General features: G+C 41.1%; 2 protein-coding genes across 5 annotated transcripts in view; one reads left to right on the plus strand and one right to left on the minus strand.

Annotated features, from left to right (window-relative positions):
- The window catches only part of LOC135099833 (protein KRI1 homolog), a 44,764-nt gene extending 41,509 nt beyond the window's left edge, over positions 1 to 3,255 (plus strand). For all 4 annotated transcript variants that reach the window (XM_064002416.1, XM_064002417.1, XM_064002419.1 and 1 more), the window contains one exon: positions 1,526 to 3,255. In XM_064002416.1, the coding sequence (XP_063858486.1) occupies positions 1,526 to 2,210 (685 nt within the window). In that variant the 3' untranslated portion in view covers positions 2,211 to 3,255. The remainder of the gene's footprint in view (positions 1 to 1,525) is intronic.
- LOC135099836 (GTP-binding protein 128up-like) lies at positions 3,225 to 20,646 on the minus strand. The gene is made up of 9 exons (XM_064002426.1): positions 20,485 to 20,646; positions 10,737 to 10,902; positions 10,305 to 10,435; positions 9,867 to 10,046; positions 9,058 to 9,153; positions 8,411 to 8,543; positions 8,072 to 8,201; positions 7,429 to 7,551; positions 3,225 to 3,782 (listed from the first exon to the last, which is right to left on the minus strand). Exons 1-9 carry the CDS (start codon positions 20,521 to 20,523, stop codon positions 3,680 to 3,682), a joined length of 1,101 nt encoding a protein of 366 aa, XP_063858496.1. The 5' UTR covers positions 20,524 to 20,646; the 3' UTR covers positions 3,225 to 3,679.
- Between the last annotated feature and the right edge of the window lie 595 nt (positions 20,647 to 21,241).

Below are 21,241 nucleotides of genomic sequence, written 5' to 3' on the forward strand. Positions count from 1 at the left end.
TCACTACTAATTCCACTATCCAAGTCATTGATATATATCACAGACAACAGTGACCCTAATACTGATCCCTGTGGCACTCCATTAATTACTTGACCCCACTTGGATTTAGAGCCATTTATTACAACTCTTGCTTGTCGCTTACCCAAAACCTTATCCAGTCTAACACCTTCCCACTTGTCCCGTGTGCACTAACTTTCTCTGTAGCCTCTGATGGAGTACCTTGTCAAATGCTTTACTATGATATAGGATGTCATAACTATCACCATTATCTGCCACCTCGTAAACCTTATTGTAAAAACTTAACAAGTTCATCAGGCAAGATTTCCCCTTTGTGAAGCCATGCTGTGACTGATTTATCAAGTTATGTTTGTCTAAATGCTCCCTAATGTTCTTTGCTATTATTGACTCCATTATTTTACCTACAACAAAAGTTAAACTGACAGGTCTATAATTAGACAAAGCTTTATCTCCATTACCAATACCTCACCTGACTCAAGTGATTTCCTAAAGACAGAAACTAAAGGTTGATTAATAAACTCTTTGCATTTCTTAAGCTTAAGTACTCTGGGATATATTTCATCTGGTCCTGGTGACTTGAACTTTTCAGCCTATCTATCTCCTGTTCCTGTTACAGTAATATCTGTTAGCTTCTCATTCTCTTCTGCTCTAAACATCTGCTCAGCTTCTCATTCTCTTCTGCATCTGTTCACTATTCAGCATTTCCTGCATGTTTTCCTGGGTGAAGACAGTTAAAAATATTCATTCAGAATTTTACTAATCTCCTCCCCAGAACTAACCAGTTCCCCATCTGCTGCCTTTCCCATTCTCTCCCAACTACCTGCATAGCTGGGGTGCTGATCATTATGAAAATGGTGCAAGAAATGGCTGCTGCTTTCTGGTTTCTGTTCAAATATTCACTACTCTTAACTTTCTATAGGCATGGGTATCTCCTGTAGATGTCTGAATTCACTCCAAAAAAATATTCACTTTTAGACATGGCCACTGTGAGCTTACCTCTTGTATACAACCTGATAATTGGTGTGAAAATGATGTGCAAACTGTAGGTCACCCTATAAACAGGCAAACTGCCTTTCCATTAGCACTTTAGTTCATCAGATTGCATTTCTGGCCTGCATTCCATTCAAAATAACTCCTACATACATTCAGACTGGCTAGAAGAAACTAATTCAACCTGGTTTTGTCATTCAGACAAGTTAAAACTAAGCATGTATGGCAGACTTTACAGAAAATTGATATAGGATACAAGTCAAGAAGTTGTGACATATTGGAATAGAATATACTCAGTAATTGCATTGTTAATGTCAATTCATTGGGGCTATAAAAGATTAGATAAATTTATGGTTGAGAATACATAAGAACTGCCACATGTAGGCCTGACAGCTTCTTGCAGCTTCTCTTATTTTCTTATTTGTTATCAGGAAATGTCATGCAAGTTGAAATGAGGTTCATGAAATCAATTGCTATCATGGAGAGAAAAAAATAATTTAAAAAATTGCAATTACAGAGATCCAGTACACCACCACATCTCTGAAGAAGAGAAGAAACGATTAAAAAATCTCAAGAAAAAGTTGCGAAGACAACAGAAACTTTTGGGTAGTATGGAGGAAAATCCTGACTCCAATCCAACAGTGAACCCTGTACAGTCTGATTGCAAACAGAATGAAAGTGGTGCTACCACAGAATATGACCCACAATGTGATGAAGGACATCCCAAGAAAGCTAAGAAGAGGAAGGACAAAAATTCCACCCTAGATGCTGATGAAGATAACTGCATATCTGTAGATGAAACCATAAAGCAACCAAAAAAGAAAAAGAAAAAGCACACAGGAAATGAATCCCAAGACAAGCCAAGTGTTGAAATAAATCCCTCAGGACACAGAGAGATTAATACCACAGAGGAGCTTCAGCCCAGCAACAGCACTAAAGAGCAAGACAAAACTGTAATGGAAACCCAGAACAAATTCAATTCTGGAGCCTCAGACACAGCAGCAAGCCCTCAGAAAAGAAAAAAGAAAAAGAAAAGGACCACAGAATCTACTGCAGACATGACACAAGAAACAAAAATGAAAAAATCAGCAACTAGGGATAACTCCTTTTTCCTGGGTATAAGTGACAATAGATTGGCAGCATACGGAGAAAACCCTAAGAAAATAAAAAACAAAGTTAAATATAGGAAACAGGAATTTTGATAAAATGCATAATGCAGTTTAGATTACAAAGTCAGTGCTTAACCCGCGCAGTGCCACCACCATAAATTTACAGCATCTAGCTTACCCGCGCTCAGTGCCATCGCCATATATATACGGCGGCAATCTAAAAAAAATTCTAGTATATTTATTTGTCTAAATAACTTTATAAAAAAACACACTAAGTATACTCCAATCTCCACCCTACGCACTGAATGTGTTAGTTTGTTGGTATGCTCCTTGAGTGGCCCCCAGGCGGCACGCAGCGCGGCAATCAGGTCAGACTCGTGAGAGCTTGTACAACCACCGGAGGAAGCAGTCATGGCGCGCCGCCGTGGGTTGTGTGATGAGATTATCTCTGCTTTACTTTCTTCTAGTAGTGATGAAATGTTATCAGACATGTCTGATGATGATTCTGTACATGACAAAGACTATGTACAGCTGAGTGAAAATGTAAAAATGTACAAAGCACTAATATCATACGAGTAGCCTACCTATGCATAGGCTATGCTTATTGATAGTGTTGATATATGTAATATATAAACAAATAATCCATTACCGAGGTGACATAACATAATTTACGAATACTGGTGTTGATCAAAAACGGATAGCACCGAGCACACTACGAGTATCAGCATCACACCATATGCGCACCAACATCAGACAACTTCTCAGGTGATTTTTTTTCTTTTTTTTTACTTTCTAAGACAACTTTTTCTCGTGTTTTCATTATTTTACATGGTTTAGGATTTTTTGAAAGCATAAAAAAAATATGCAAAATTGGCTGGCAGCACAGGTTGGTTTAGGATAAAAGTGGCCGGCAGCACGCGGGTTAAACCATGGAACGAAGCAGATCCCTTCCCCTGCCCTATTGTTTTGTTTATAATAGGCATGTTGAATTAATATTTCAGAACTGGAACCCTATGTACAGAAAGCCCTACTGGGCTTATTGTAGACTGTTTCTGTAAAAAACTTGGGACTGTTTTAAATATTGCTGTGAATAATGTAAGTGCAAAATTTTTATCTAGAAAGATAAATATTTATTAGATGTTGCTTATTATTGAGCCTGATCATACACTGCAGCAGGGTTACAAGAAAAATTCATTTAGCATAAGTCATAATGAAATGTTGACATCTGACTGGAGGAGAAAAGGACAGTAAATTGTTCAATAACATCCCCTTTGCCCATTGAGGCAATGACCCTCAGCCAAGCCTTTGCAAGAAATATTACAAATAATAAAACCATATAATTTGAAATTATTTTATGGTGAGTTTCTAACTTTCATAAACTGTTCTCCAAAAGCTTAAGAAAGGTCACATTAAACATGTGAGTGTATAATGTTGAAGAGAAGATGGGTGCATCCGAAATGTGGAGGCTATCACAAAGCAACAATGGAGCAAAGTAAAAACAATTCACCCTGAAGCTTACCCACATCCACCCAATTTTGTAGAACTTAGCCATTAAACTAATCCTAGACTTTCTTGCAAATCTGGACCACATCTTCATCATTGAGGACATGCTCTTTCCCCACTTTCTGTGGCTGGTGCTTGACAGAGCTTCCCCAAACCAGGGCACTGAAAGACATAACAAATTATATAGCAACACCTACTGCTGCACACAGCAACACACACTCACACAAGGGATACTATTCTTTTACTGTCAAGTGCTGCACATACATATTTTTTTTTTTTTATGTATGAAGGACACTGGCCAAGGGCAACAAAAATCCAAAAAAAAAAAAATTAAAAAATGCCCACTGAAGTGCCAGTCCCATAAAAGGGTCAAAGCAGTAGTCAAAAATTGATGAATAACTGTCTGGAAACCTCCCTCTTGAAGGAATTCAAGTCATAGGAAGGTGAAAATACAGAAGCAGGCAGGGAGTACCAGAGTTACCAGAGAAAGAGATGAATGATTGAGAATACTGGTTAACTCTTGTGTTTGAGAGGTGGACAGAATTGGGATGAGAGAAAGAAGAAAGAAAGACTTGTGCAGCGAGGCTGCAGGAGGAGGGGAGGCATGCAGTTAGCAAGATCAGAAGAGCAGTTAGCATGAAAATAGCGGTAGAAGACAGCTAGAGATGCAACATTGTGGCAGTGAGAGAGAGGCTGAAGACAGTCAGAGGGGAGGAGTTGAGATGAAAAATTTTTGATTCCACCCTGTCTAGAAGAGCAGTATGAGTGGAACCCCCCAAGACATGTGAAGCATACTCCATACATGGACAGATACGGCCCTTGTACAGAGTTAGCAGCTGGGGGGTGAGAAAAACTGGTGGAGACGTCTCAGAACGCCTTACTTCATAGAAGCTGTTTTAGCTAGAGATGAGATGTGAAGTTTCCAGTCCAGATTATAAGTAAAGGACGGACTGAGGATGTTCACTTTAGAAGAGGGGGGCAGTTGAGTGTCATTGAAGAAGAGTGGATAGTTGTCTGGAAGGTTGTGTCGAGTTGATAGATGGAGGAATTGAGTTTTTGAGGCACTGAACAATACCAAGTTTGCTCTGCCCCAATTAGAAAGCATTCTATGGCTTCCCTGCATGAAATGTCTACCTCCTGAAGGGTTGGACATCTATGAAAAGACATGGTATTATCAGCAAGGGAGTGGATAGGACAAGTTTGGTTTAGAAGATCATTAATGAATAATAAAAAGAGTGGGTGACAGGACAGAATCCTGAGGAACACCACTGTTAATAGATTTAGGAGAAGAACAGTGACCGTCTACCACAGCAGCAATAGAACGGTCAGAAAGGAAACTTGAGATGAAATTACAGAGAGAAGGATAGAAGCTGTAGGAGGGTAGTTTAGAAATCAAAGCTTTGTGCCAGACTCTATCAAAAGCTTTTCATATGTCCAAGGCAACAGCATAAGTTTCACCAAAATCTCTAAAAGAGGATGACCAAGACTCAGTAAGGAAAACCAGATCACCAGTAGAGCGGCCTTGATGGAACCCATACTGGCAATCAGATAGAAGATTGAGAAGTGATACATGTTTAAGAATCTTCCTGTTGAGGATAGATTCAAAAACTTTAGATAGGCAGGAAATTAAAGCAATAGGACGGTAGTTTGAAGAATTAGAACGGTCACCCTTTTTAGGAACAGGTTGAATGTAGGCGAACTTCCAGCAAGAAGGAAAGGTAGATGTTGACAGACAGAGCTGAAAGAGTTTGACTAGGCAAGGTGCAAGCACGGAGGCACAGTTTTGGAGAACAATAGGAGGGACCCCATCAAGTCTATAAGCCTTCCGAGGGTTTAGGCCAGCAAGGGCATGGAAAACATCATTGCGAAGAATTTTAATAGGTGGCATGAAGTAGTCAGAGGGTGGAGGAGAGGGAGGAACAAGTCCAGAATCGTCCAAGGTACAGTTTTTAGCAAAGGTTTGAGCGAAGAGTTCAGCTTTAGAAATAGATGTGATAGCAGTGGAGCCATCTGGTTGAAATAGAGGAGGGAAAGAAGAGGAAGCAAAGTTATTGGAGATATTTTTGACTAGATGCCAAAAGTCATGAGGGGAGTTAGATCTTGAATGGTTTTGACACTTTCTGTTAATGAAGGAGTTTTTGGCTAGTTGGAGAACAGACTTGGCATGGTTCTGGGCAGAAACAAAGTGCATGAGATTCTAGTGATGGAAGGCTTAAGTATCTTTTGTGGGCCACCTCTCTATCATGTATAGCACAAGAACAAGCTGTGTTAAACCAAAGTTTAGAAGGTTTAGGATGAGAAAAAGAGTGAGGAATGTACACCTCCATGCCAAACACTATCACCTCTGTTATGCGCTCAGCACACAAAGACTGGTCTCTGACACGGAAGCAGTAGTCATTCCAAGGGAAATCAGCAAAATACCTCCTCAGTTCCCCCCAACTAGCAGAGGCAAAACGCCAGAGGCACCTTCGCTTAGGGGATCCTGAGGAGGGATTGAAGCAATAGGACAAGATACAGATATGAGATTGTGATTGGAGGAGCCCAATGGAGAAGAAAGGGTGACAGCATAAGCAGAAGGATTGGAGGTCAGGAAAAGGTCAAGAATGTTGGGCGTATCTTCAAGACGGTCAGGAATATGAGTAGGGTGTTGCACCAATTGCTCTAGGTCGTGGAGGATAACAAAGTTGTAGGCTAGTTCACCAGGATGGTCAGTGAAGGGAAAGGAAAGCCAAAGCTGATGGTGAACATTGAAGTCTCCATGAATGGAGATCTCTGCAAAAGGGAAAAGTCTCAGAATGTGCTCCACTTTGGAAGTTAAGCAAAGAATTTCTTTTAGTCAGAGGAGTTAGGTGAGAGGTATAAAGCACAGATAAATTTAGTTTGAGAGTGACTCTGTAGTCATAGCCAGATGGTGGAAAACTCGGAAGATTCAAGAGCATGGGCACGAGAGCAGGTTAAGTCATTGCGCACATAAACGCAGCATCCACCTTTGGATAAAAAATGAGGATAGAGAAAACAAGAGGGGACAGAAAAGGAGCTACTGTCAGTTGCCTCAGACACCTGAGTTTCAGTGAGGAAAAGAAGATGAGGTTTAGAAGAAGAGAGGTGGTGTTCTACAGATTGAAAATTATGTCTTAGACTGCGAATGTTGCAGAAGTTAATGAAGAAAAAGTTGAGGGGGGTGCCAAGACACTTAGGATCGTCGTCAGAAAGGCAGTCCGACCTGGGGACATTTATGGTCCCCTCCCCAGATGGGTACTCTGAGGCTGGTGTAGGAGTCGCTATGATGATTTTAAAATTTTTGAGTGAAGAGTGTGTGTGCTATTAGGTGCTTGTAGTTTTGTGTGGAGGAAGAGAGTTGTCTTTAGAGGGCAGGCTGTGAGTGCCCCCTTGTGTTGAGACACAAAGGGAAACATTCAGTGAGGTCACAGCTGGGTTTAATGATAAGTTCACAGCACCCCCTGAACAGTGCTTTAGACCTCACTGGGAGTAATTATCGTTTCGGCAGGTATCTACTGCCTCCTCCTCCATATTATATCATGGCAAATAAATGTACACACACTCACACAAGCATGAAATAAAACATTCTAAATGGTCAAACACATATTTCTATATCTGGTTCTCCATTCTATTTGCTGGTTGCTTTACCATCTGCTGTGAAGATGAAGGGGATACAAGTCTTGGGATATAAAGCAAATTCAATTAAAATCTTGCCCATCCCTCACTAATATTTCAGCTTTTGCAATTCATGATTTACATGAAAATTCTATCATTACTTCCAACAACAGATTTCAAATACAAGACTTACTACTTAAATTCTCGGATAATGGACCGATGAATTTTGTTGCAAAAGTCCTCAATAGTTCTCCTCTCAGCATGCAGGACAACAGGGGCACTGTAGTCTGGAAGTTGTCCTTTTGGTTTGGTGTAGCTGGCAGATGAAGGAAGAAGAGAAATATGAAGGATACATTGATTTAAGGCACTTTAAGTATGGGGTCATATGGTATTGCTGAATGAAGGTCCACAATTTAATATCACTCTCAGCAACAGAAACACAAAAAGGAAAATTAAAATGTCTATAAAAAGCTGAATGCTGATAGTCATCAAGATTACTTTATATACAGTATAATCTTTTAAAAGGCTTTGAAGTTTTGTTTCTTTACTTCTGTTTTGGCCAAATTTGGAATCAACATAATTATGTTTATGAGCTGTAATCACAAGAGCTTGGATAAAATACTTTAACATTACTTTACTTGCATCTTGGACTATGGACGTCTGGAATCAACCTCAGGATAGCATTGCATTATGCTACCACATTTTATCATCTTAGTATTCAAGCAACTATGATCACATCACTTTAGATCCCCTTGATACCAAAGCCACGTGATGTAACTTGAAAAATGCCCCATTCCCAGTCAAAATTATGTACAAGTTATACAAGAGAAACTCACATTCTGCAGAGGTTGAGGTACTCCCACATGGTCTCCAGTAGATCATCAAAGTTCCATTTGTGGTGAGCAGAGATGGGCACACAGTGGGGAATCTTGTATATTATGTCCAGTTCCTCAATGCTGATCTGGTCTGTAAAGCAAACATACTTGACATTACACTTAGATAAACCATTAGCCTCACCAATCTTGCATGATACACTGACAGAACTAAACCATTGACCTCACTAGCCTTGAGTAAGGCACTGAGAGAACCAATCCAGACCATCTTAAAAAATTAACCATACAGAACCAAACTAATCTTCATTAACACACTGTGCAGAACCAAATACTCAGTCTTACCAATCTTATTTAGGAGGTAGATGCAGGGGATGTATACACGGTTGCCTTCAATCACATCAATCAGGTCATCAGCGGTGGCGTCATACTTGAGCACGATATCTGCATTGTGAATGCGGTACTCAGCAAGGATGGTCTGTAGGAGAAAAGACATCACAACTTAACTTCAATATTTAGCACTTCAAACCTTTTTTATTGTAATGGAAGTTGTCCTGACACAGTTTTCCAGACACTACATCTTCAACAGCAAACTACAGGTGACTATCTCAATATCTTCAACATCGTTTTTACAAATTTTACTTTTAATGTTATCTATCTAAATACCAGACCAGCAATCCCACAAAGGATGGGCCACACAACACACTCATACACACATCATTCACACTTTTAGCCCTGTCGCCTCCTTGTGGAAAGGGTTAGTCTTGTGGACTTCCCTACTACAACCCAGGAGCTTAGGCACAGCACAAATGGCCACATACTTCCACAGCAAGGCCCAATAGCATACACAGGTTTACTCTTGGTTTACTCTTACCCATTAATGTTATATGAAGAGAAAGAGAAAATATACAGGAATACATTTTCTCTAATGTTCTAATACACCTAAATATTACATAAGTACAACATTTTCCAAGCATAATGTAAGCCCTCACCTTCACCAGCTCCAGATCCAGCTCATTCTGTTGCACCGCACACTGCAGATTTACACCACCCTTCTCTTTCTTCCGGAATGTAATTTGTGGTGGTTCCTGCAGAGAAATAACGATTAAAAGATGTGAAATAAATACAATCCAACTCTTGATTAAATCTCAAACCGGAACATTAGCGATATCAAAGAATGTCAAAATCTACTTTTCTGAAGTAGATGTAGTACGCACTTATGTCTCCACCAACCATGAAGACTCCTGGCCAAATGTTTAGTAAAGGACGCAATCTTAGAATTTACCAAAGCACCCAGGTTATTCAACACCCATCTATTTTCCTTATAAAAGTCTGGTGGCTCAGGCATTCAAGATGCTTGAATTACAAAATAACTGGGATTCCTTTATGTTAAGGACTAAAGATTATCCAGAGGCAATATATTCTAATCATAGTTGGTTTGATTTGAATCAAAATAAAATTTTCAACCCTGATTCTAATACAGGGTGGATTACTCAATCAATAATGAGGAGTGATGGAAGAGAATTTCTGGGTCATGCTCAAAATTTTCTGTGGAAAGTGTGGAGACTATCAACCACACACAAATGTTGCAATTTCTTTTCTTCCTTATGATTCCTTAATCTAATAGGAAACAAAGCTTTGCAACTACCAACACATTGACTTCTTTTTCCTTAAGACTGACTGGTGACAAGTTTTTAGGAATCATACATGACAGCAAAACAAAAAAAAAATAAAAAAATAAAATAAATAAATAAATCATCAAATCATCAATCAATCATTTCAACAAAATACGTGTAAAAACCTTGTTCAGTCTGATGCCAAACCCTTCAAGTTCCTTTTCAATGAGCTTCTTGTGGACAATGGGCTTGAGCACATCCAGAACAATAAAGATGAGAGAGCAGGTGCGTGCCACAGCAATGACCTGCTTCCCTCGACCCTTACCATCCTTAGCTCCTTCAATGATTCCAGGCAAGTCCAGCAACTGTTGGTGTGTGATAAGATTAGCACATTGGAGGCTATAACATTAATACTTCAGAAGATTTCTTTAATAGTAATATTAAAGACAGGGACATCCAGCACTCAAAAAATATCTTTTCATATTATATAAAGAGCCTTAAATTGCAATTTTGCACAGAGGAGCCAATACCTTGTAAAATTATCCATATGCATGGCAAACACATGAAAACCAGGAACAATTACATATATTACAATAACAAAGACAGTGGCCAGCATATCTCACCTGAATCTTGGCCCCCTTGTACTTGATACAGCCCGGCACAGTGGTGAGGGTGGTGAACTCATATGCTGCAACCTCTGAGTACACTCCTGCCAAGTTACTAAGGAGGGTGGACTTGCCAACTGAAGGGAAGCCTGCAAGACAGCATATGGTAATCAATGCAGCCACATTACTGCACAGGAGATTGACTCAAGACTACATCTCAGTTTTTCATTTCTAGAGCAAATTGGTGTCAGGCATTATTTATGGCTTTTATTATTTATTTTATATTATTTGTAGTTTTTTTTTTATATTTCATACTACATCTCTCATAACTACTATACTAACAACAAATCTAATCTGAAAAGCTCATACAAGTAAAGCACTGGAGATAAATAACAGGCAAATAACACACACACACACACACACACACACACACAAAAGGCAACAACTCACCCACAAAACCGATGCGAGCATCACCAGTCTTGGCCACATCAAAACCCTCGCCTGCTGTTGCTCCTCCACCTTTGGGAGTGATCAGTTCTCGCTTCAATTTGGCCAACTTGGCCTTGAGAAGACCCAGATGGCCCATGGTAGCCTTGTTCTTCTGGGTCCGGGCCATCTGGAATCAACATACATACATACATACATACATACATACTCAAAGCGTACAAACATGAATAAATTCTGCAGACACAACCATTATTTTCATGTGCTACCTGAATTCCCAACACCAACACTGGTGTTGCTAAACACAAATGACCAATTCTTTCTGTTTCCCTCTATGTCCAAAATGCTGCCATGGAAGTTATTACAACACTTCAGTACTGAACAAATGCATGGCTACTTTTTCCCCTTTCTTGCTGTCTGGATAATTTCAATTATTTATTCCCTTGTATTAAAGATGAGAAAATATATCAAAGCCCATTTATAATAGTACCAAAAGGTAAATCTTACTTTCAGAGCCATGGAACAAACACCAGCTAGAGAAGCCTCTTAAAAAATGTAAAAAAAGCAAATGCATTTTTACACTAAATCTAATGTCACTCAATACTTAAAAATCCCCTCCCTACCATGTACTCTCTCCTAACCGTGATCTGCAAATTAATGTGCACAAGTTGAATAATGCACTAGACCATAGCAGCATTAACATTCCTGTTAGATTAAAAGTAAAAATCTTCACAATAGGAGCATTCATAATTAAGAGTACCTAGATAAAACTGCAACAACCTATTATAAACGTCAACAGCAAGTTCATTATATGTATTTTGGAGCAGCTCATTTGTGTGTTTCATCAGTTATAGAACAGCCACCAGAGACCACCTGTATAGTTCCATCAGAGCCACATGCAATCCCTAGTGACTCCTCCTTTTGAGCATCCTTTGGTGGGTGACATCCAGTTAGGATTAGGAGGATTAGGATTCAGTCTGACAATTTTGTGTGACCAAGAGACTGACATACAGGAGTTTTTTTTTTTTTTTATGTAGGAAGGACACTGGCCAAGGGCAACAAAAATCCAATAAAAAAATATGCCCACTGAAATGCCAGTCCCATAAAAGCATCAAAGCAGTGGTCAAAAATTGATGAATAAGTGTCTTGAAACCTCCCTCTTGAAGGAATTCAAGTCATAGGAAGGTGGAAATACAGAAGCAGGTAGGGAGTTCCAGAGTTTACCAGAGAAAGGGATGAATGATTGAGAATACTGGTTAACTCTTGCATTAGAGAGGTGGACAGAATTGGGGTGAGAGAAAGAAGAAAGTTTTGTGCAGCAAGGCCGCGGGAGGAGGGGAAGCATGCAGTTAGCAAGATCAGAAGAGCAGTTAGCATGAAAATAGCGGTAGAAGACAGATATGCAACATTGCAGCGGTGAGAGAGAGGCTGAAGAAAGTCAGTTAGAAGAGAGGAGTTGGTGAGATGAAAAGCTTTTGATTCCACCCTGTCTAGAAGAGCAGTATGAGTGGAACCCTCCCAGACATGTGAAGCATACTCCATACATGGACGGATAAGGCCCTTGTACAGAGTTAGCAGCTAGGGGGGATGAGAAAAACTGGCGGAGACGTCTTAGAAAGCCTAACTTCATAGAAGCTGTTTTAGCTAGAGATGAGATGTGAAGTTTCCAGTTCAGATTATAAGTAAAGGACAGACCAAGGATGTTCAGTGTAGAAGAGGGGGACAGTTGAGTGTCACTGAAGAAGAGGGCATAGTTGTCAGGAAGGTTGTGTCGAGTTGATAGATGGAGGAATTGAGTTTTTGAGGCATTGAACAATACCAAGTTTGCTCTGCCCCAATCAGAAATTTTAGAAAGATCAGAAGTCAGGCGTTCTGTGGCTTCCCTGCATGATATGTTTACCTCCTGAAGGATTGGACATCTATGAAAAGACGTGGAAAAGTGCAGGCTGGTATCATCAGCATAGGAGTGGATAGGACAAGATAGGTTTAGAAGATCATTAATGAATAATAAGAAAAGAGTGGGTGACAGGACAGAACCCTGAGGAACACCACTGTTAATAGATTTAGGAGAAGAACAGTGACCGTCTACCACAGCAGCAATAGAACGGTCAGAAAGGAAACTTGAGATGAAGTTACAGAGAGAAGGATAGAAACCGTAGGAGGGTAGTTTGGAAATCAAAGCTATGTGCCAGACTCTATCAAAGGCTTTTGATATGTCCAAGGCAACAGCAAAAGTTTCACCAAAGTCTCTAAAAGAGGATGACCAAGACTCAGTAAGGAAAGCCAGAAGATCACCAGTAGAGCGGCCTTGACGGAACCCATACTGGCGATCAGATAGAAGGTTGTGAAGTGATAGATGTTTAAGAATCTTCCTGTTGAGGATAGATTCAAAAACTTTAGATAAGCAGGAAATTAAAGCAATAGGACAGTAGTTTGAGGGATTAGAGCAGTCACCCTTTTTAGGAACAGGTTGAATGTAGGCAAACTTCCAGCAAGAAGGAAAGGTAGATGTTGACAGAGCTGAAAGAGTTTGACTAGGCAAGGTGCAAGCACGGAGGCACAGTTTCGGAGAACAATGGGAGGGACGCCATCAGGTCCATAAGCCTTCCGAGGGTTTAGGCCAGCGAGGGCATGGAAAACATCATTGCGAAGAATTTTAATATGTGGCATGAAGTAGTCAGAGGGTGGAGGAGAGGAAGGAACAAGCCCAGAATCGTCCAAGGTAGAGTTTTTAGCAAAGGTTTGAGCAAAGAGTTCAGCTTTAGAAATAGATGTGATAGCAGTGGTGCCATCTGGTTGAAGTAGAGGAGGGAAAGAAGAAGCAAAGTTATTGGAGAAATTTTTGGCTAGATGCCAGAAATCACAAGGGGAGTTAGATCTTGAAAGGTTTTGACATTTTCTGTTAATGAAGGAGTCTTTGGCTAGTTGGAGAACAGACTTGGCATGGTTCCGGGCAGAAATATAAAGTGCATGAGATTCTGGTGATGGAAGGCTTAAGTACCTTTTGTGGGCCACTTCTCTATCATGTATAGCACGAGAACAAGCTGTGTTAAACCAAGGTTTAGAAGGTTTAGGACGAAAAAAAGAGTGAGGAATGTACGCCTCCATGCCAGACACTATCACCTCTGTTATGCGCTCAGCACACAAAGACGGGTCTCTGACACGGAAGCAGTAGTCATTCCAAGGAAAATCAGCAAAATACCTCCTCAGGTCCCCCCAACTAGCAGAGGCAAAACGCCAGAGGCACCTTCGCTTAGGGGGATCCTGAAGAGGGATTGGAGTGATAGGACAAGATAAAGATATGAGATTGTAATCGGAGGAGCCCAACGGAGAAGAAAGGGTGACAGCATAAGCAGAAGGATTAGAGGTCAGGAAAAGGTCAAGAATGTTGGGCGTATCTCCAAGACGGTCAGGAATACGAGTAGGGTGTTGCACCAATTGCTCTAGGTCATGGAGGATAGCAAAGTTGTAGGCTAGTTCACCAGGATGGTCAGTGAAGGGAGAAGAAAGCCAAAGCTGGTGGTGAACATTGAAGTCTCCAAGAATGGAGATCTCTGCAAAAGGGAAGAGGGTCAGAATGTGCTCCACTTTGGAAGTTAAGTAGTCAAAGAATTTCTTATAGTCAGAGGAGTTAGGAGAGAGGTATACAGCACAGATAAATTCAGTATGAGAATTACTCTGTAGTTGTAGCCAGATGGTGGAAAACTCGGAAGATTCAAGAGCGTGGGCACGAGAGCAGGTTAAGTCATTGCGCACATAAACGCAGCATCCACCTTTGGATCGAAAATGAGGATAGAGAAACTAGGAGGGAACAGAAAAGGGGCTACTGTCAGTTGCCTCAGACACCTGAGTTTCAGTGAGGAAAAGAAGATGAGGTTTAGAAGAGGAGAGGTGGTGTTCTACAGATTGAAAATTAGATCTTAGACCACGAGTGTTGCAGAAGTTAATGAAGAAAAAGTTGAGGGGTGTGTCAAGACACTTACAGCCGTCGACAGAAAGGCAGTCCGACCTGGGGACATTCTGGTCCCCTCCCCAGATGGGGACTCCGAGGCTGGTGTAGGAGTCGCCATGATGATTTTAAAATTTTTGAGTGAAGGGTGTGTGTGTTATTAGGTGCTTGTAGTTTTGTGTGGAGGAAGAGAGTTGTCTTCAGAGGGCAGGCTGTGACTGCCCCCTTGTGTTGTGAGACACAAAGGGAAACATTCAGTGAGGTCACAGCTGGGTTTAATGATAAGTTCACAGCACCCCCTGAACAGTGCTTTAGACCTCACTGGGAGTAATTATCATTTTGGCAGGTGGCTACTGCCTCCTCCTACTGGACAGGAGTTGGACAGGAGTTGTAGCTTCCCTAGCACCATCCTCTAGGATGGTGCTGGGGAAGCTACACATCTATTTATTAGAAAGATTATTGTTTGGTTTCATTCAGCTCATAAAAAGTTCTTCACTATTACATGGACAAGAAATTGATGCAAGGCTCTTAGGGCTACTATGGAATCCAGGAAAGGTGTTAAGACTAATTTGTGGTCCAGATGTGTTATAACTACTTTGTGGTCCAGAAGAGACTACTTTAGGGTCCAGGAGACATGTTATGACTACTTTGGAGCCCAAGAGACATGTTATGACTATTTTGGGGTCCAGGAGACATGTTATGACTACTTTGAAGTCCAAGAGACATGTTATGACTATTTTGGGGTCAAGGAGATATTTTATGACTTCAATTGAGTCCAGTACACATACTATGACTACTTTGGGGTCCAACTTAAGAGGAGGTAGTAGGCACCTGCCAAAACGATAATTACTCCCAGTGACATCTAAAGCACTGGATCAGTGGGGGTGCATGTGAACTTATCATTAAACCCAGCTGTGACCTCACTGAACGTTTCCCTTTGTGTCTCACAACACAAGGGAGCGGTCACAGCCTGCCCTCTAAAGACAACTCTCTTCCTCCACATAAAACTACAAGCACCTAATAACACACACACCCATCACTCAAAATTTCAAAATTATCATGGCAACTCCTACACCAGCCTCGGAGTCCCCATCTGGGGAGGGGACCACAAATGTTCTCAGGTCGGACTGCCATTCTGACAACAACCCTAAGTGTCTTGACACCCCCCTCAACTTTTTCTTCATTAACTTCTGCAATATTCGCAGTCTAAGATCTAATTTTTAATCTGTAGAACACCACCTCTTCTCTTCTAAACCTCATCTTCTTTTCCTCACTAAAACTCAGGTGTCTGAGGCAACTGACAGTAGCCCCTTTTCTGTTCCCTCTTACTTTCTCTATCCTCATTTTCGATCCAAAGCTGCATGTTGCATTTATGTGCGCAACGACTTAACCTGCTCTCATATCCATCCTCTTGAATCTTCCAAGTTTTCTACCATCTGGCTACAACTACAGTCACTCTCAAACTAAATTTATCTGTGCTGTATACCTCTCACCTAACTCCTCTGTCTATAAGAAATTCTTTGACTACTTAACTTCCAGAGTGGAGCATCTTCTGACTCTTCCCTTTTGCAGAGATCTCCAATCTTGGAGACTTCAATGTTCACCACCAGCTTTGGCTTTCCTCTCCCTTCACTGACCATCCTGGTGAAGTAGCCTTCAACTTCAACTCCACGACCTAGAGCAATTGGTGCAACACCCTACTTGTATTCCTGACCTTCTTGGAGATACGCCCAACATTCTTGACCTTTTCCTGACCTCTAATCCTGTCACCCTCTCTTCTCTGTATCTCATATCTGCATCTTGTCCTATCACTCCAATCCCTCCTCAGGATCACCCTAAGCGAAGGTGCCTCAGGCATTTTGCCTTTGCTAGTTGGGGGGATCTGAGGAGGTATTTTGCTGATTTTCCTTGGAATGATTACTGCTTCCGTGTCAGAGACCCGTCTTCATGCACTTTATATTTCTGCCCAGAATCATGCCAAGTCTGTTCTCCAACTAGCCAAAAACTCCTTCATTAACAGAAAGTGTCAAAATCTTTCAAGATCTAACTCCCCTCATGATTTCTGGCATCTAGCCAAAAATATCTCCAATAACTTTGCTTCCTCTTCTTTCCCTCCTTTATTTCAACCAGATGGCACTACTGCTATCACATCTATTTCTAAAGCTGAACTCTTCGCTCAAACCTTTGCTAAAAACTCTACCTTGGACAATTCTGGGCTTGTTCCTCCCTCTCCTCCACCCTCTGACTACTTCATGCTACCAATTAAAATTCTTCGCAGTGATGTTTTCCATGCCCTTGCTGGCCTAAACCCTCGGAAGGCTTATGAACCTGATGGGGTCCCTCCTATTGTTCTCCAAAACTGTGCCTCCATCCTTGCACCTTGCCTAGTCAAATTCTTTCAGCTCTGTCTGTCAACATCTACCTTTCCTTATTGCTGGAAGTTTGCCTACAGTCAGCCTGTTTCTAAAAAGGGTGACCATTCTAATCCCTCAAACTACCATCCTATTGCTTTAATTTCCTGCCTATCTAAAGTTTTTGAATCTATCCTCAACAGGAAGATTCTTAAACATCCACCACTTCACAACCTTCTATCTGATTGCCAGTATGGGTTCTGTCAAGGTCGCTCTACTAGTGATCTTCTGGCTTTCCTCACTGAGACTTGGTCATCCTCTTTTAGAGATTTTGGTAAAACTTTTGCTGTTGCCTTGGATATATCAAAAGCTTTTGATAGAGTCTGGCACAAAGCTTTAATTTTCACACTACCCTCGTACGGCTTCTATCCTCTCTGTAACTTCATCTCAAGTTTCCTTTCTGACCATTCTATTGCTGCTGTGGTAGACGGTCACTGTTCTTCTCCTAAATCTATTAACAGTGGTGTTCCTAAGGCTTCTGTCCTATCACTCACTCTCTTCTTATTATTCATCAACGACCTAAACCAAACTTTTTGTCCTATCCACTCCTACACTGATGATACCACCCTGCACTTTTCCATGTCTTTTCATAGACGTCCAACCCTTCAGGAAGTAAACATTTCACACAGGGAAGCCACAGAATGCCTGACTTCTCATATTTCTAAAATTTCTGACTGGGGCAGAGCAAACTTGCTATTATTCAATGCCTCAAAAATTCAATTCCTCCATCTATCAGCTCAACACAACCTTCCAGACAACTATCCCTTCTTCAATGACAGTCAACTGTCCCCCTCTTCTACACTGAACATCCTTGGTCTGTCCTTTACTTATAATCTGAACTGGAAACTTCACATCTCATCTCTAACTAAAACTTCTATGAAGTTGGGCATTCTGAGACGTCTCTGCCAGCTTTTCTCACCCCCCAGCTGCTAACTCTGTACAAAGGCCTTATCCGTCCATGTATGGAGTATGCTTCACGTCTTGGGGGGTTCCACTCATACTGCTCTTTTAGACAGGATAGAATCAAAAGCTTTTTGTCTCATCAACTCCTCTCCTCTAACTGACTGTCTTCAGTCTCTCTCTCATCGCTGCAATGTTGCATCTCTAGCTGTCTTCTACCGCTATTTTCATGCTAACTGCTCTTCTGATCTTGCTAACTGCATGCCTCCCCTCCTCCCGCAGTCTCACTGCACAAGAATTTCTTCTTTTTCTCACCCCTATTCTGTCCACTTCTCTAATGCGAGAGTTAACTAGTATTCTCAATCATTCATCCCTTTCTCTGGTAAACTCTGGAACTCCCTGCCTGTTTCTGTATTTCCACCTCCCTATGACTTGAATTCCTTCAAGAGGGAGGTTTCAAGACACTTGTCCTTTAATTTCTGACTACCAGTTTGGACCCTTTTCTGGCACTGGCATCTCAGTGGGCTTTTTTTTTATTGGATTTTTGTTGCCCTTGGCCAGTGTCCCTCCTACATAAAAAAAAAAAAAAAAAACATGTTATGACTATTTTGGGGTCCAGGAAACATGTTATGACAACTTTGGGGTCCAGGAGAGGTGTTATGACTACTTTGGGGTCCAGGAGAGGTGTTATGACTACTTTGGGATCCAGGAGACGTATCAACTCTATCAACTCTAACTTCAGCCTTTGGACACAGCTCTGGGATTCCTCAGGAGACTGTGCTGCTGCCACATCACTCCACCGTCCTACTCAGAGAGCCCTGTTGTCCCTGCCTGTGTCAAAGACAGCTGTGGTCAAGGTCCCTTGGATGGCAACGTCGTATGAGCCATGTCACTAAGTGAAATGGAAAGTTTACAGAATCATTGTTTTTCCCCTAAATCCCATGACATTCATAACACCATGCAGTTGTATTATATACAGTAAAATCCCTCTTATCCGGCATCAACGGGACCGCCAACATGCTGGATACTTGAATATTGCCGGATACTTGGAATAGAAGTGAAATTATGTCCACAATCACCACCCTACACTCACGCATCTTACCATAACAAAGATCAGCTGATCTTAATCAGCAGCTGATCTGATCAGCTGCTTAAGTGTAAGCACAACACGCTTCCTCTTTTCTACAACTTTAGGCATGATGAAGGCATCAGGCGATAAACAGTGCACACGCGGGACTGAGTCACTGAGCAAACACAGCGCAGTGGGCCGCGGGTGGCGCGAAGCAGTGCGCTCTGGTGACGAGGGGGCAAAGTATGCCTCGTGCGGGAATTTTAATAGATTTTATGAGTACACATTGATTTTTTATTGATTTTAAGACTCAGGGAAAAATGTGCCGGATACTCAAATGCCGGATGAGAGGGATTTTACTGTATATATATTCCATAAACAGACGACCTACAGACTAACAGTGAAACAGATTGCCACATGCAGATCATTGGTAGGTCTGTAAACAGTGGAGGTTTCCCAAGGACACGCCAAAGGGGTCAAGTCAGAGTCAATAAACTATACAGCAAAACCTCCTTAAACCAAAGCCAAATATCAAATAACCCAAACACACTTATCAACCTCCTCAGCCAGTCTGCCCAGTTCCACTTCATCCCCAATCACTCCAGAGCCACCAGCCAACATCTTTGACTCTGAGTGACAAGCAAAAGTACACTAGTAGTACAGCACATAATGTTATGTTAGCTCTTATGTGACCAGTGTGTTGTGTACATTTAAGTGAGCTCTTAAGTGAACACTAAGTGTGTAGTTGCATAATATTAAGTGAACTCTTAAGTGACCAGTTAGTGCATTGTATAGTGTGTAATAAAATATGCTGTAAATATCTAATCTTGGGGCACTTTTTTTTTTTTAAGATCAACAGTAACAACCTGCAAAGCCATTAACTTAACCTTAATAGGAACAACCTGTGAGGCCATTAACTTAAGCTTGCCAAACCGAACCCCTGGAAAACAAAAACAAAAAAATAAAAGGAAACAATTTCCCACTAAAAATCAGACGAATGGAATAAACTCCCGGAGAGTATAGTTAAATGCGTCAACAATTGCCACTTTCAAAGCCCGATACGACAAACATATTAACTCCTATAGTACTGGCTGACTAATCTTTGGAGGTGGGGGCAACAAAAGAAGCAGTTTCTTATTTCTCCACTATCTCTTCATAGGTAAGCAAAATAGCCGCAGCACCTCACCCACACCAGCAGGTGTATGGAACAAATGAAAGGAAGCATTACTACAAGGCAATACGGCATCTCAATACCACTTCCCTCTCACAATAACAACAACACTGCTTATGTATTACCAGAAGAGAAAAATACACGTGCTTTTTGAGTCGGTACATGTGTTGGCGAGTGTCATGCCAGGCCTGCCCCTCACACACACATATACACACACACACGGACGCACAGACACACTCAACTTGCGACCTCACCTCGGCCTCGATGTCAGCAATTTTTTGTAATATACTCATGGTTGCAGGTTATCCGGTGCCTGTTGAAGAAAGTAATGTGCGGAGCCTCACAGCCCCGCACGCCACCTGAGCCACGGTGCTGCTGATGCTGACACTGATGGCTGTCTTTCCATCGGTCTTATGAAGGTGGTTTTCCTATTTCACATTCGGTTCTTTTGTCTTTTTCTACCTTTTTCCTCATTAATTTTATGTTTATTTCCCTTTTTTTATTTTTTTCGTCACTAAATAGAATAGTTTGTTGCCCCTTGTCCATCATGAGTTATTTTACTATTTCAAGTTCGATTCCCTGGTCTTTTTCTGTCTTCATTAGTTTATATCTCAATTACCAAATATAATTGTTTTTTTTTCATCTTAAGTTATTATTTTATATATCTTCAATTTGGCCCTCACAATGTTTTTTTTTTTTTTCTGCCTTTTGAACAACAGCTCATGCTCTTTTTTTTCAGCATTCTGATTATGAAATGAAAAAAATCCTATGTCATCCCGCTGTTGAACGTGTTCTAGGAAGAGCCGTTCACACATATATCATAAACAAAGTTATCTGATTGGGATAATTAGGCCACCGATTTTACATTAGATAATGAACTAAATATGGTGCATGGAAACCCGTATAGCTAAAGGGAAAGAAATGTTTAGGCTGTCCAAAAAACATCACGCAAATCCAAAGTGCGTGTATACTTCCTTGGTTTTCACATTGCACTCCCCTTTATACTACAGG

Source organism: Scylla paramamosain, chromosome 4, assembly GCF_035594125.1.
Source record: "Scylla paramamosain isolate STU-SP2022 chromosome 4, ASM3559412v1, whole genome shotgun sequence".
Classification (NCBI taxonomy): Eukaryota; Metazoa; Arthropoda; class Malacostraca; order Decapoda; family Portunidae; genus Scylla; species Scylla paramamosain.